The sequence below is a fragment of the Charadrius vociferus genome, unplaced genomic scaffold (assembly GCF_000708025.1).
Source record: "Charadrius vociferus isolate BGI_N301 unplaced genomic scaffold, ASM70802v2 scaffold14, whole genome shotgun sequence".
In the NCBI taxonomy this organism is placed as follows: Eukaryota; Metazoa; Chordata; class Aves; order Charadriiformes; family Charadriidae; genus Charadrius; species Charadrius vociferus.
This window is the reverse complement of record NW_009648876.1, coordinates 5128058-5144076: the sequence shown is the minus strand read 5'-3', so window position 1 is coordinate 5144076 and position 16019 is coordinate 5128058. Positions and strand designations below refer to the sequence as shown.

General features: G+C 39.5%; 1 protein-coding gene across 1 annotated transcript; it reads right to left on the bottom strand.

The window, feature by feature from the left end:
* Positions 1 to 67: 67 nt before the first annotated feature.
* Positions 68 to 14990, bottom strand: AP4S1 (adaptor-related protein complex 4, sigma 1 subunit). Its single transcript, XM_009886937.1, has 5 exons — positions 14853 to 14990; positions 13328 to 13414; positions 12163 to 12231; positions 9002 to 9013; positions 68 to 196 (listed from the first exon to the last, which is right to left on the bottom strand). Exons 1-5 carry the CDS (start codon positions 14988 to 14990, stop codon positions 68 to 70), a joined length of 435 nt encoding a protein of 144 aa, XP_009885239.1.
* Positions 14991 to 16019: the final 1029 nt, after the last annotated feature.

Below are 16019 nucleotides of genomic sequence, written 5' to 3'. Positions count from 1 at the left end.
GGCAGTACGCACGCGCCTGACGATTGCACTGTCAATTGTAAAAGGCTGAAGTCGGTCTTGCATCTTCCTAGCTTTCTGCCACTTTGTCAAGCACATAGAGAGGGGCGAGAATTCTGTTCCTGTTTGTTTCCACGATGCAACCATTTAGCACCATTTCATCCAAAATGATGTGCACTCTGTCCAAATTGAACATGATCTAGAAACATTTCAAGTTAAGTATATTTTGAACAACATAAAGATACTTCAGAGAAGATCTTGGGCACCTCAGCCTTTTATCAAAGTTTACAAAAATAGATATTTCTGAATTAATTTTAGTTTAGGTGGCTATTTATTGTAACAGAGCTAGGGAAACAGTTAACTGACACTTCTTTCTGACCACAGAGATGTCAAAAGTTTGTAGTAGAGAAGTTGAAGCCCAGCAGTATCCCATCCTGGAAAGTGGCCACATAGCAGTAAAAGCCAGGGAAACTTGAACTTAGATGTAGGTGGTTAATTTTACTGTCTGCCTGAGCACCACATATTGTTTGAATAGAAAATGTTATCAAGGGATAACAACCTTCAATGTGAAGATGCAAATATGCTGCATTCCTTCTTAGAAAAGTAATTGTCAGTCAAATTCTTAAAATTTGATTCTCATTTTCCTTACGCTATGTTACTAACACTATTTGATCTGCTTGAAAATAGCTTAAGAGGAATTTGCTGATATGTAAAATTGAGTCATTGATCTAGTAACAAATCTCATAAAGAAGAGCAAAAGTAAATAAATGGTTCATATTTTAAATACTTTCTAAAGATATTTATAATCTCTAATATTCACCTAAATAATGTGAAACAATATGAATTTATATTGTTGTGATATATGAAATTTGTCCATAATCATGTCTGTTTCTGTATAGCATCTAACAGCGTCTGTCTCAAAAACCAAACCAAACCAAAACAGGCCTTACTGGGTATTAAGCCGTGGGCATTCATCTGCATCCACCAGTGTTTTGTGTAGCCACAGAACAACTGCAAAGGGTTACTTGCGGGGGAAAAAAGGACTCTTACGTTGCCATTTATCACCAGAACCTGCAATGGAAACAGGCACAGCAAAAAGCCTGCTGGGCGCATCTGTTCTGCCTGACCGACATGCATACGCATACCCATACGGGGGAATAACCCTTCACGTTCCTCGCTCCCCACCTGCTGCCGCTCTTTAAATGTGCTCTTCGCTGTGCTCAACAGATCAGCTTTGCCTTAACTTTGCTCCTTCTAGTTCTTCCCTGTGTATTGCGGACTGCTGCAGTGAAACTAGCGAGACACTTCACAGTAACTTCTAAAGACCTCGTTCAACACTTTTTTCCCAACTTTGATATAAGTCTCTTGAGTGCCTTCTCGGCCCCTTATGCTATTTTTGACATTATGGTTTGAGCTCAGGAAGCTGGTCTGGCTTTGCTCTAGTCCTTGTATTTGTGTGAGTGGACCTCCATTCCAATCTGTGGAGCTGCAAGAGCCAGGTTTTTGAAGGCGTCAACGTTTGCCGCTGCTCAGTGTGGTAAAGCTTAAGCCTCATTTTTTTTGAGCGTGGTCAGGGATTTAGGAGGACTGCTTTGTCTCACGAGTTCTAGTGGATCCAACTACAGCAATCTGTGCTGCTGCTCTGCCGCAGGGCAGGAACGGTGGGAGTACTGAGCTGTATCTGACAACAGCGGAGGAACCATGCATTTGTATGTACTTGTTCCTCCTAGGTGGTAAATGCAAGTGGTGGGAAGACAACACCTTAAACCACCAGAGCTGCAACAACGCGGGCTCACGACAGTGAACCGTCTTAGGTCTGAATTCAAGAAACATATTTAAGTTAAGTAACGTTGAACATCGCCATGCCTAGTTTTTTATCACCTGACTTTGAAAAAGGAATTCCTTTTTCAATCTGAGTTAGGTGTCTTATTTTCCCTGCGGTGAGTGGTGAAAGCCAGACCCATCCAACAACTCCAAGGTGAGATATAGAGAACCAGGGCTGAAGCCAGTACTTAGGAATGCAGAGAGGGGTTTTTCTGTGATGCTTTCTCTTGGATTCAGAAGCCCAAGTCATTACTTCAGGTAATGATGACTGGCTTGGCCTCTTCTTTTTCAGTGTTGCAGTAGAAATGTTGCCTGCCTGAAAGCTGTAGAGGACAGAGGCTGAGCCTGTCCTCAGCCTGGCGGGTTCCAAACTCTCCTTTCTCCATGGGCGAGCCTACCTGAGTTGGTAGCAGCTGCACCTACTGCCTTCCACTTAAGGTTCTCCTGCTGTGGGTAAAAGTTGTTGAGCATGATGGTCTAGCCCAATGATGAGAGAAGCTGAAGTTTTTGTGTCTGTCTTGGTGATTGCTTCTGCTGCATAAGTGAAAGCAAGAAGAGGGCACAGAGCACCTCATGTCGCCTTACCCATGACCTCCCTTCTAAGAGATGAGAAGTAGAAGCTTGAACTTGCTTGGGCTGGATTGTAGGATGTATGTTCGAGTTGATGAGAATACAGCTAGCGGGCTGTCACCTTCCTCTGCCGTTTCCAATGGCCGTGGGTGCTTTGGGCTGAAGTCAGTGCTGCCGTGTATTTGTGCCAAAGGATCACCAATTGCACCGCTGCACCAACAAATGCATTCTGCTTGACCAAGAGCACCGCACGCCTAGGTATGGGTAGGAGGAGAGTTCAGGCACCCAAATAACTCTACTACTAGTTACTGTTATGTGAGGAAGAGAAACTATAGCTGTCAAGAGGATCTTGGGTATGTCCATGGTTCATCAGATAGCTTCTAATTTGCTAGCCTAAACTTAACCACCTAATTGAATTCCAAGTTGTATTTTAAATACCAGACTTCTTCCTGAGTCTGAGCATAGGCTTAAGTTGCTTCTAAAAATCAGATTTGTGCCTTTCAACACTAAGAAGCAGTACTGTCCTTAAAGTTTCAACAGTCTCAGTTTCTGTGGTTGCAGAGACAAAGGTAGTTGTTTTACTTCGCTTGGCAGACTAAAGACTTGAAACAAATTTCTTCCTGTAGTATGCTTTTCAAGTAAATCAGTCTTTACACAAATATTTTAATCTGAGAAGTAAGGATTTCTTTATTCCAGTAATATGAGAATTTTTAGGAGACAGCTCTTCTACTGCTGCTTAGTTCACCTCTGGCACTGCGCTACATAGGGCAAGAGGTTCTGTTAACGAAGTTAGATAACATTCCATTCAGGTTTCAACAAGTGCTAAAACCAACCCTTCCTGGCTTTTCATTTTTACAGCCTACCACTGATTCACAGTGGAGCAAGAGCTCCCGTCTTGCCAGGCCTTCCTCATCCTCTGAGAGTCCCAAGGATTTTAAAACTCAGAAGACTGGATCAACTGGGATCAGTGATGATGCAGCAAATTATCACTCCCACCTTATTTTTCTACATCACCTTGTTTAAGAAAACATTTAAACACATTTAGCACTGCTTTTCCCACTGCTGCATTTCCTAAAGAGCTGATACCATGTCAAAGGAAAACTGCACCCGCACCAGTAAGTATCTTGCAGCTGTTCCACTCAAACCCAATATGGTTAAATGAGGCATTAATTCCCCTGCAGGGCCGTTCCAGGTTATTTCAAAACTGACCTACTCCATTACAGAAAACAGTGGTATGATTTCTGTCCATCTGGAAGCTGTTAATCTCAGAGTCATCATTCCAGAACCGGTGATTTCACTTGCATTTTGAATGGGGATACTAATACCATTCCAGAAAGATCCATAACCTTGATTTTGGAAGGTCCCAAAGCATTCTTTACCCTCTACCCTCAACCTAACACCCTGACTTCCTTTTTCAGTTCCCTTCCCACCTCCCTTTACCATGCTGTTCTTGGCAAACAGTCAGACTGCGCAGGGAGCAACTCTGGCTTTTTTTCCCTTCCCGTAAGTCTCATGACTGTGCTCTACGGTTACATCTCGTCATACACACACCGCTTAGCCACGCACGTCTGAATGCCCGGCCCAGTGAGGGACATGTATCTCTGAGCCTCAGCGAGGCTCATCCTCCCCACCTGTCACTGGTTTGGCAAGTGACCCCAAGTTTCAGGGTTTAAAGCCCTGAAGTCATAAATCCACACCCAGCTGAAAAGCAGGAAAGCAAACCAGTTTGAGCAACTGGGAACAGGAAAAAACTATACTTGGTGTGTGCACTGCCATGTGCTCCACCCAGAGCTGTCATTTAAGGTCCTGCCCGCAAAAGCGCGCTAAGGAACTTTCACTAGGTCCGTGCAGAGGCTAACAGTAATTTTTAAACAAGTATGTAGATGAAAATCTCTGCAGATAAAAGTCCGTAATAAAAGTTTTCAGAGCACCCAGCTAGGAAATACTCTTAAGTTGTCAGCCCAGGCAGAAGGTGAACCCTTACTCCGGTTTACAGATTCCAGTCAATGCCTCTACTCTAGGTACGCTGCTGCAACAGTAAATGGCACCCGCTACAATTGGTATTTAAATGTTACGCTGGCTTTTGGTAACTTCAAGAGCTGCCCTTATTAAAGATGCTGCTGGTACTTTCTACTATCACAAAGAGGTTTTATGGCACATACGTACTAAGAGGAGGTAAGTGTGACACGTCTTGTGTCTCTATATAGGCAGATAGTTAAGTAGGAGCGAGGGGAAGGAGAAGGGAAGGGAAGGGAAGGAAAGGAAGAAAGGAAAAAGGCACGTTTAGGACTTGCATATGATAAATAACTTCTTCATAGAGAGACATTGTAAGATATCTCTGGATTTTCCAGGCAAGTAATTAAGGGTGTGTACAGGCTTAAAAGATGATAAAGTGCAGCCAACACCTTGTGATCAGGTAACACGCCCAGGAGCACAAACAAAAGCTTTGTAGATTACAGCACAGGTACTTACGGGGCAGATGGTTTGCTACTGAATATATAGCGTTACAAAACTTTGATTTCCATCCTGGACATTCATCTTCAACTAAAGATTAATTGGAATTTCTTTTTTTAATCCAGAGTCACACATTCCCACTCGTTCTTTGCTAACGCTTGCTTGAAGTAACTTTTAGCCTATCTAATGGCAGGCAAATTTTAGGCACTGAAATGCATTTAATGCCTTCTGACCATTTCTTCCTCAAACGACTATGCTGACATTAAAGAGGAGACAAACGGTGCCTTCAAGTTCTGCGATATTCTAGAACAACAGTTTTAAGCTAATCCTTAGAGGCTTCCATTTTATCCACTTATTTTACAGTAGAAACTGAAGTGTATCCTTATAAACTCTCAGAATAAATTCATCATTCAATTTTCTTACTACTTAAATGCACTGTATTCTGAAAGCGTTGTTCCACGAGGGACTGAAGAATACAGTTGATTGACGCAAAGCATTCCCTGTATCAAAGCTTTCTATCTATCCTAGGAGCAGCAGCAGCTAGCTGCAATGGAATGTAATGTTTTCTTTGGATCAAGACAACATTCTTCAAATGCTTCGTCCTAGAGCACCCTGTCTGCCCCCTCCCCTCCCACAAGGGGAACGTAAGTATCTGTTTCTTCCGTAAGTTAATAACGTGTCTTCAAGTAAGCTTTGCTTCACCAGCTCAAGCAATAGAAAAATCAATTTTTTGTAATTTTAGAACCTCTCATGCTTAGCAGCCTATCGTTCCCTACAAAGCTGTTGTGGTGTCACTTGCATTTTTATAGTCTCTTTTGTCACCATCACACCAAGAAAGTAGCTCCTACACTATCCAAGCTGGAGTTTTAGAGCTCCAGAAAATCCCACCCGCTTATTTCATACAAAGAAGTGAGTCTCATCTAGTGCTATTAACACATTAGGAAGCAACAGCCCTAGGGCAATTTCAGTACTTATCCATTCAACCGGCCCAACAATACGACTTACAGATACTCTAAAACCAAACCAAACAACTTTAGAAATGTTACGTCATGCTCATAGGTATGCATGCTGTCAAGTATGCAACTGACTCAGTATGAAAGTGGACATCAAATAATGGCTGAACGCTTTACGATTCACACGCAAAGGCTTCTGTAAAAACCATGGCTACTCTAGAGTTAAAGCAGTTACTTATTTGGCTGGTAGCTAATCGGTCTTCACTTTTGCAGTATGCATGAGATGACTTCGCAATTGTTTGTGCATTGTTTAGCATCACACACACCTGCGTCATACATACATATACCTATTACACCTGAATGCTGTTGGGCAGGATTCAGATTGGACCAGGTCTCTGCCTTGTGCCCAAGGTGCCCTTCCTGACATCTGACTCCAGGCTCAGCCCATGAGGCGAGCCAGGATGCTCGTGCCCTGCGTGAATTCGGGTGTTTTGACCTAAATGAAAGCTGGAGTCCCGCATCAGCAGGAGGTGTTGCCAGGAATACTGGGGTAATGCACTGCAGCTGGGGAAGCTTTAAGAATCACTGCACTTGCTGGAGGCTTAGCGTGGGCTCCAGGACCATTTTAACTGCGTGACGGGCTCAGCCTTTAGATTTAACTGGGGTTTGCTCTGTGCATGAGTGAATAGCCTTCAATGATTATGATCTATTTTTCATGCTGTTTGATTTCATGTAATTTCCTACTATTTTTTCATGTTAGTAAACACTACTTTCTATATAGAATAGCCACTATCACTTTTGAAATAAACTTCCCATGGATCTGTACACAAAAATAATAGCACGGAGACAGGAAATCATGACAGTCTCCCACCAGATACTCTGTATACAAAGATGCTGTAAATACTACTTGGTGTTCGCTGTTACAGACCTTCAGACAGTACATCCCCCCTCAGATATTTTGCATCCAAGCTAACGGTACTGAATGTAAGAGTTAGCGAAAGACTATTTGGCATAGGAAATGGTTTAATCCCAGGTGGGGATATTATCTTACACACTATGAAAGGCATATTGATGAATTATTGCTTGCACTGCATTAACATCTGTCTAAGACACTTGTAGTCCAGATCTTATATTGTTCTTCTGGGTCTGCTATTCAAGCTGTTGTCAAAAATAAATACAAGCCCAAACAGCCCACTTCTTCATCATTACACCTCTGCTTTACGTTTAATGTTGAGGGTATCTCACTTCATTTCAACTACCTTCTGTATCCTCTCAACTTATGAAAAGCCCTTTTTCCTAAATGGGAGGATTATTTTGTACGTATATAGAACTAAAACGTTTTATTTTGAAATTGTTCCCGAAATGTACACTGTAGAAAAGTGCATTTCTGAATAGAAAATTATGTACATCATTCATGTCATACATGTTGAGAGACATATCAGACATGAGCTTTTCCAATATTATTTCTAGTATTATCAAATAAGACAGTAATGCACACTCCTATTTTCCAAATATTTATATTCACACCCTCGTGCAGATGAGACCCATGTAGAAGATGAATTTCTACAAGACTCGTTCAGACACCATATTGCACCCATTGCAAACACTAGTGTTGGCATATAATGCAACAATTTCTCTAAACAACGTAGACTAGTGCTGTATGCAGAAGCTTGCTGGATATGCAGCAGCCATTCTCAGCTAATAAATGGGCTACTGGTGGTAACTATAAGCGTATAACTACAGGAAATTCTTCTCAGTATGAAAATGATGACCAAAGGCAGGCAGAATTTAGAATCATCACTACTCCAAACCACCTAAGATAAAGAGAATCAGGTACTTGCAGACTCACAGTACACCATATGAAAACACAGGAGACTATTTTTATGTATCTTTACTGAATAGGTCAGATAAGTCTCTAATTCAGCAAAGCTCATACATATGTACACAGAGTTCTAATCCTCAACTATAATAACTGAATACAAAAAAGTGGTCATACAATCGCTCAGAGACCTTAAGAGTCCCCTAATACTGAAATTTCATTATTGCTCTTCTATAAGTGAATTTAGGAGTGTTAGATTAATACCACAGCATTTTGCAAATTTCAGGAAGGATATACGGTCTATATAAATATGTATGTGTGTATATGTATGTGTAAGTTCAGTAAATGAGACAGAGTTCCAGCATGTAGCAAGCACTAAAACATTTACAAAGTGAAATTAATTATGTCCTTTGTTTTTTTTTTTTCAGTAAAGATGTGGGGACAATTACAAGAAAAATCAAAGACTTTTTTTATGCTCTTCATACGTTTTAATTCTTAAATAAGGTAAGTAAACTAAATCACTATACAGCATTTGATTCCAGGGTGGCAACTATATTTCAGGTGTATAACTGAAATTATTTCTATCAGTAGATCTGCATTTAACTAACAACAAACATCAGAATAAGGATTGCTGGAGCACAGTGAGCAGCTTTGAATTCAATATTGTGTTTTATTTACTTGCTCTTTGTGTTTAATTGTTTAGGACCGTATTTTGAGTATTTGTTTATATTTGGTTTTAGTTAATTTTTAAAATTATATTTTACTTAGTACTCTGCAAATCATACACGTGAAAATACAGTTCTGTAAGGGAAGGGGCAGGAAAAGAAAAAGGTATCTGTGGCAATGCCTAGTTTCCCAAATTGCTTCCTCCCAGGCCCTTCTCTCTTTCCACTGATAGAAAGTAAAACTCACCTAGACTTTCATGAAGCAAGGTCAAAGCGCAAACCTAATCTTACAATAACAGTGCTGCTATTTGGCTCAAGACACAGCTGTAACATTCAGTCCTCATTATTGCAGTCATTTCGGTATCTATTTTATTGTAAACTTAAAGAAAAAAGTAAACCCTTAAGTAATAATTAATTAAGTCTGAAAGTTCACCAGCGAATGTAAACGGTACTTAGTTGTCTCTAAGCAAGCTCTCCCTGTCTTACTTTAAATGGTACCAGGCTTACCTTAATGACTGAGGATTTAAATAGGCGACCCTCATGATCATCAGCCATGCTTTCAGAAGTTGCCAAAATGATGCTACATACTGGAAGTGCAAAATTTGTGAGATCTCTGCATTGTCTTGACTGTTTGACAGTCAGTGCTTTGAAGACAGTATGAACTGGAACATACACCAAAAAGATATAGACAAATGGATTTCTGAGACTGAAAAGGATACATCTAGCTCACTCTGCAAGGAAAAGAGATAGACAACCATTAGTTACAATTTGATCTCTCATCTCATAGTCATTAAACATTACACATCCCTTTAGAGGATAACAAAAGCCTTCAAAATAACTATATAAAATTTTAAGGAGATTCAGATTTCTGTTCTGGATTATACAGTTACATGCTCTTTCTGCAACACTGCTTTGCCTTTGATGTGTTCCCTGCCTCCGTAACAAAAGCTGAAATTTTCACTTAGAAAAACCCACTGAGATCACCCACAAGTAACAGTTTAAGTATATGCAGTGCCACCTGAATGAGTGGGTGGAAATCCAGTGTCTCTAATCATGGCAACTCCAGCCCTATACTCTCTTTTCCTCCTTCTGCAAAAACAGGATGTTAACGCCAAGCTTGCAGTTTATACAAAAAAACAATTAAAAATGTTGCTGCAAATCATTTCAACAGCAAAATCTAGACATTGTGTATACCTATGGCTGTGGTAGCCGTGGCTGGATACGTTAGGAGAGGGAAGGCAACTCCAAGCTTTAGACCCTTAGCACTTGTAACTGTTCTCCAGCCCCAGCAACACAATTCTTCACAGTCATCATTTCCCTTCTAGTCTTGGCCTGGATTTACCCCAACTGGTTGTACTCCTTTAACTGAAACATTTGAGTTAGAAGCCCTTGTGGTCTCTCTGCAGCCAACAGAAGAGATGGTGTCTTCAACAGTTGACTCAGCACACTTGAGGCATGACTCACTTTCTCAAGATACTCATCGGTCTCCACTGCCGGTAATGGGAGCTTAGGATGACCAAACTTCTAACTTAGGTGCCTCAGTTAAGTGTCTAAATTTAGAAACAATTAATCACAGCCTCAGCACTTAAGATCTTGCACAGCTGGGGTGGAGCTTCCCCAGTCTCTGCTGAAAGAGGGAATCTGTATCTGCTACCAAGGGAACTGAGTTTGCTAACATGGTTTCCATTCACAGTCTAATCCTGGAGTTTTAGGCAGAGTTCCCAGTGGTAAAATTGCTACTACTTCTATGGTCTGAAGATGCTCTAAAACCGGACCAGTTCTAGTCTGCAGGCCTCTGTTGAGTGACTCTGCCATTCCTCAATTTGAATTTTTTCATGCATCACAAAAATTGTATTTTAAGAGCCTGATCAACCAGTTTAAGCTTCCTCGGCATTAAAAAGTAGTTGAAAACATTGGAATATGTATTCTGAACAGTATGCAGTTTTCCCTGGGTAGCCATATAAACGTGAGGGGGACTCAGAATTACATGTCACAACCAACTCTGAAAGCTTTCCCCCTAATTCTGCTAATGTTTGTTCTGATATCTGAATTCAAGCTCTGTAAACTCCATTAGGTAAAAATAGAGTATGTGAGAATGTTTAAAGCTCACAAGCCTAAAAATAATAGATGACAAAATGTCCTTCAAGAGCAGGACAGATGTTCTTTCCTTTCTCAGAGTTCTGTCTCTGTTGTCATCATCATAATTTGGGATTCTGCTAAAATTCTGCGAATCCTGAACATTAATCCATAATAGTACAGACTTATACTTGCTCTGTGGTTTCTGCCAGAAACCCCAGCTAGAATTATAGCCCTCTTCTTCAGTGCTCTGCCATTTATCATGTTTTATGCTATTAAAAACAGAACCACTGAATGGCATGAGATTTCTTTAACACCCCCCTATCTCCTTTTGGTTCCCCTAGTTTCAAACCTGAAATGCTATGGAAAATACAAAAAACTCCGGGATGATGAATTCAGCAAATTTCTAACAACTATCAGCGGTTGGGTTATATACACGGTCAAGGAATTATACATACTACATTTATATGTGAGAACCACATCTATTGTTGCTCTGCCTCAAGTGAAGAAAACAAATAAACTTAAGAAGTGGTTGGCAACTATTAGATAACTAAGATGTGACTAAATTTTATTGTGCATTCCTGTGCTGCCGGGATCAAATTCCATTCCCAGTTATTACTGCTTAGGTTGGGACTGCAGTCATAACAATTTTAAGAGAAAAATTCTGAACTTAATACAGTCAGAAAGTGATACACTTAGTACCAGTAGTTTCAACAGGCTGGTGTGACGCTAGTTGAGATAACAGCCTAGAACAATTGCCAGGCATCTAAGTAGTGAAGGGTGCAGATGACTTTTTCAAGCATGTCCTTGAATCCACAGAGGGAGGGAGATCTGCCATGTCTGCTGTGGTACTAGGACTGGAAAACCAGTTACAGACACATAGTGATCTCTTGTATGCATAACTACCAACGTAATAACCTTAAGCACATTGACTATGGAGGAAATTCTATCCGGTCCTCTTTTCTGAGAGGGATATCCAACACATTTCAGCATAGATAAACCAAAATTGTGCTGAAGTATGATTTCAGGAAAATTTGTTTATAACAAGATTGTTACAAACCCTATATTAAATAACATGTGTTCTAACCAGGATTATAATGCTGCATTTTCAAACTTTGCAAAAACAAGCAAACAAAAAAATCTCCCACCAAAAGGAGTAGTGTCATTTAACTGGAGCCATGTCTGATGTTGAATCCTTAACAAAATTACTATCTATGTAATAGCTGTTTAATCAGAGATCCACTGCTGCATGACAACAATATGGGGAGCACAAGTACAGACTGGTTTTTGAGGTTTCATTTGCTCCATCCCTCTGATCTCGTTCAGTGAGAGTGACGTCAGCTCCCTGCCTAACGCTTACACCATCTTTATCATGAATGAAGTTCATTTAGGGCAAGTAATGCTAAGCACTGCAAAAAAGAACTGTAAAGAAAAACCTCTTTATTTAAAATGTATAAAATGCCAGTGGTTCATTTAAGAGTAGATGACCCAAAGAAACCCCTGAGTATAAGCATATAAAAACATGCTTTTCTAACAGAAATATTTCTGGTATTCCTTGTCTGAAAATTTATAACCCGTGTATACTTTTACTTGAAAAATCAACTAATAAGGCTTTTTTTTTACTTCTTTTTTATTTGTCTTCTTTTTTTTTTTTTTTCCCCCAGTGGTAACATGCTAAACTATTCCAAATTCTACATGAATATGAAAAAAAAATTCTTCCTTTGATTTATTCCCCAAAATGACATATTCACTAAAGCTTTGAAAGACAAGAAATATTTCATAATAGATTCGGTGTCTCACTCACCACTCTGCTGAAGTATTTGTCCAAAACTTCCACAAAATTATGAATTAGTTCATATACTGCCATCTCATTCTGAAATTAAATTAAACCCAAGTGAATATTAAATGAATAGCTAGAAAAATGAACTCGTATTCTTTGTGTTATTTCAGTTTGTGGTGTATGAAAAGCAACTAAACCTACAATAAAGTGCACAAGCTCAGCCCGCCATAGCGAGAGGTGGTGCGGTTACTCAGCGGAGGTACTGAGAGCAAGGGAGCGCGCAGGGGCAGAAGCTTCAGGCCAGCCACACAAGTAAGCACTGCAGTACCCAATGGATTTTTCTCGCCTGGGCTGCTGCCATCCCATTGCATCCTTTGTTCCACCATCACCCAGGTTAGCTAGACAGACACAGCTAACCAGGCTATGCCTACCCATGCTGAAGTCACACCAGCCAGCTGCAGCACAGAGCCAGGCTATGCTGCAGCAGTGCAGATGGGCAATTTTTGTAAGGTGTAGCAAAGCCACAAGGATTTGCCCCAAATGGCATGCCGTTATAACCCTGGCTTGAAGAGACTGTGGTAGTCAGCAGCTACCTTCCACACCACCCTATTAAAGTCTCCAATAGTAAGCTTTGAATTCATTTCTGAGAACTGGGAATCAATGTAAACACTAAAGCCTTGCAGGCTCAGCCTGAACAGTTGAAACAACAGTACTTGTCAATTTTCAGGCAGATACCTCCCCCCCCCCCTTTTTTTAAAAAATACAATAAATTGGCATCTTTTCTAGCTGACAGTATGAGAATTTTTTCTTTGGCCAAGAAGGTTGAAAACAGTGAGCAGCTGGGAAGTCACCACAGATGAGACAGCTGATCCAGCTATAATGCTAACATTTGTTCAGAAACCCCACCCTACATAAATTTGTTTAATCAAGCATAAATTTAGAAAGCTGAATCAGTATAAGGCTCATGAAGACTGCCTCATGATAACAGTTCAGTCTACTGCTATAGAATGAAGTAAAACATACATTTTCTTTTATACCTCTTTTTATTTCACAGCAATAAAAATGTCTTCTTGCAATGACTCCTTGAAATTCTGTAACTGCTATTGCAAAATTCCATGCTGGCAAAAGACTTGAGTTCTTGCCCACGACTACTACAAACTCTAATTTCAAAGCATATATAATTTCTTACCTCAGTCTCATTGATTCCAACGACTACAAAAAGGGCTGCATACTGTCGGTATACCAGCTTGAAGTCCTTATACTCAATGAAAGAACACTAGGCAGAAGCAAAACGAGTCAAACATAGCAGCTGCCATTTAAGCACACAACAGTATTAAGCACAGAGTGCTCAGAGAGCCTAAGCTCTCATGTTTGTAAGGCCCACAAAGAACAATGGATTTCCCAAGATCCACCCAACAATTTTGACGTGAAGGAAATTAAGTAGAATAACTGTTACACAAAACTTTTCATCTACTGGCAGAAAACATGCTACCGCTTTTTACATGGAAAAAATGGAACTTACAGAACGGAATTGACTTGTTTGGCATTATAAATCAATACGTCCCCTAAATTTTCATTTGGGAGCACTTCCAAAAGAGACAACCACAAGGTACTTGTCATATTTAAAAAATGATCAATATTTTTATATAAAAATTAAGAGTATTAGACGTCCAGACCCAGAGGGGCAATTCAGGTCTTTCACAATAAGACAGAAGCCAGCAGATGGTGCTGTTATACACTGCTTTACAAGATGCCTCCTTGGTTTTTTTAAAGTATTGTTTTGCGCAATCCTTGAAATGGCAGCATACCCGTTAGCTCTTTTGGCGAAGTTTCTGTTTGGAGATGCTCTTGCAAGCAGGATGGAGACGGTTAATTTCTTTAGCCACTGTCAATTCTGTGAACTAAGGTACTTTACAGGAACTACTATTCTTTTCTGAGGTTTTCTAGCATAAAATATGTGAGGACCACTGTTCAAGGACACGCATAATTAAGAAAAATAAAGCAGCTGACTTCAGAACGCAAACCAAAAAACTCCACTCACAGCCCAAGTCCCAGATTTCTCCTCCAATGCAAGTCAATGTACTCAAAAGTTTTGCTAAATTTGGTACTTTTCTTAAAGAACCAATGGCTTAAGTGAGCCACGAAAATCTTAACTTTCATTTAAGAAATTTGCCAACTTCTGAGTTTTCTGGCTTTCTTGAAGAAAGTGTGAACGCTTTTTAAAAATAAAAATGCCTAATACACAGGCCTAAAAAATTGTTTCCAAAAACCATTGTGTTTTAAATACTAATTTAATGATTTGAAATCCTTTCTCGTATGTTTTTTGTTTAAACTTGGAGCCATCAGTACGATTCCTACTATCTTCTAGCAAAGCAAGAGTAATATCTCTCTCTCAGTCTCTACTGAGAAGCAATTAACAGGATAAAATAAATGCTTCTTGGACTTCTGAGCTTCTTCAGACAAAGAGAAGGAATCTTCATGATGGTGATAGAAAACTCCAAAATCTCTGTAAGCCTCAGAAAAACATACTTATTCAATGCAGAATAATAGGTAATTTGAGTGAACATATAATCTAGAAACAGAATCTTTTACTTTATGGGTACAAATGAAAGAATGACCTGCAATGGAAACTGATGTGGTTTCAGAATTATTGACAAGAAAGACATGAGATATTGATAAAATAAAATGGCTAGGAGAAAAACTACAAAACTTACCTGATCCTTTGAACGGGAGAGACAATTTTTGATTACTTCAGCTTCCAGCATTGTCCGTTTATTAATTTCTACATGCTCATAATACCTAGAGAGCCTTGTTTGACCTTGTTTGTTTACCATAAGGAAAAATTTTATCATTTCTTTTCTGTTTATCTCAGTAGTAGATTTGAATATGGGGCGCAGGAATCAAGAAAAGGATTTCTGTGAGGAAAAAAAAATAAAATAAAGAAGTATACATAGGAGTTCTAAAAAGTTCCTAAAAGCTAGCCAGCCCAGATCTGCATATATTTAAGACTGAGTTTATTGCCAAAACATAGAATATAGGGGAAAAATTGTCTAATCTTTTGCATGCATCCCATGAGTAAAACTCCATTTTTTCCCCACACAAATAAACACGAAGTATCTAATAAATAACAGCTTTCACATCGTCAGGCAATTTATTTTCTTTGTAGAATTTGGGGAATTGGAGGAGTAAACAATTACTTTCTGAAAACCATAAATCTACTTACCATTTTCTACCCGCATGCTAACTAGTTTGAGAACATTATCAGAAATTTACCCAATGACAAAACATAAGGTTAACACAGCTCATAACAGCAAAATCGGCCTTTCAGTACTTTTTCTTTTTTGGTGTGACTTGTATATAACGATTTCACTCACACCATCCTTACATCAGATTGAAGGGAGAGAGGACAGAGGGAAGTGCACGACCATTTCTTTAATGCAGAATGAGAGCCTCCTAAAGATCTGGGTATCAGCAGTATTAGCACACATCCTGAGCTGGACCAGGAGCCACTGAAATCTGTCTTCTCCTGTTTAATTTCCCACACTGATGTGAAAGGTAGAGTCTGTGCTAAATGAAAACTAAGTGTGGGTCTTTGATAGCTAAGGAGAAATCTGTTCATGTTAATTACTCAAAACAGATTAATCTCAATCTAAATAAATATTAATCCACGCAACGCCACTGAAATGTAGTTGTAGAATATAAATATGCCACACTTAATGTGGAAAAGGCTATTAAAAAGAACATAGCATATATCAGAATCTGCTTGCTAAACAACTGAAATCTTTCATGTTTTGAAAAGCAAGCAAAAAAAGGTAAGCTGCAGATGTAATTTTTTAAAATAGATCTTCTGGGTTATTTTCTTTAATGCCAGAAAACAGTCA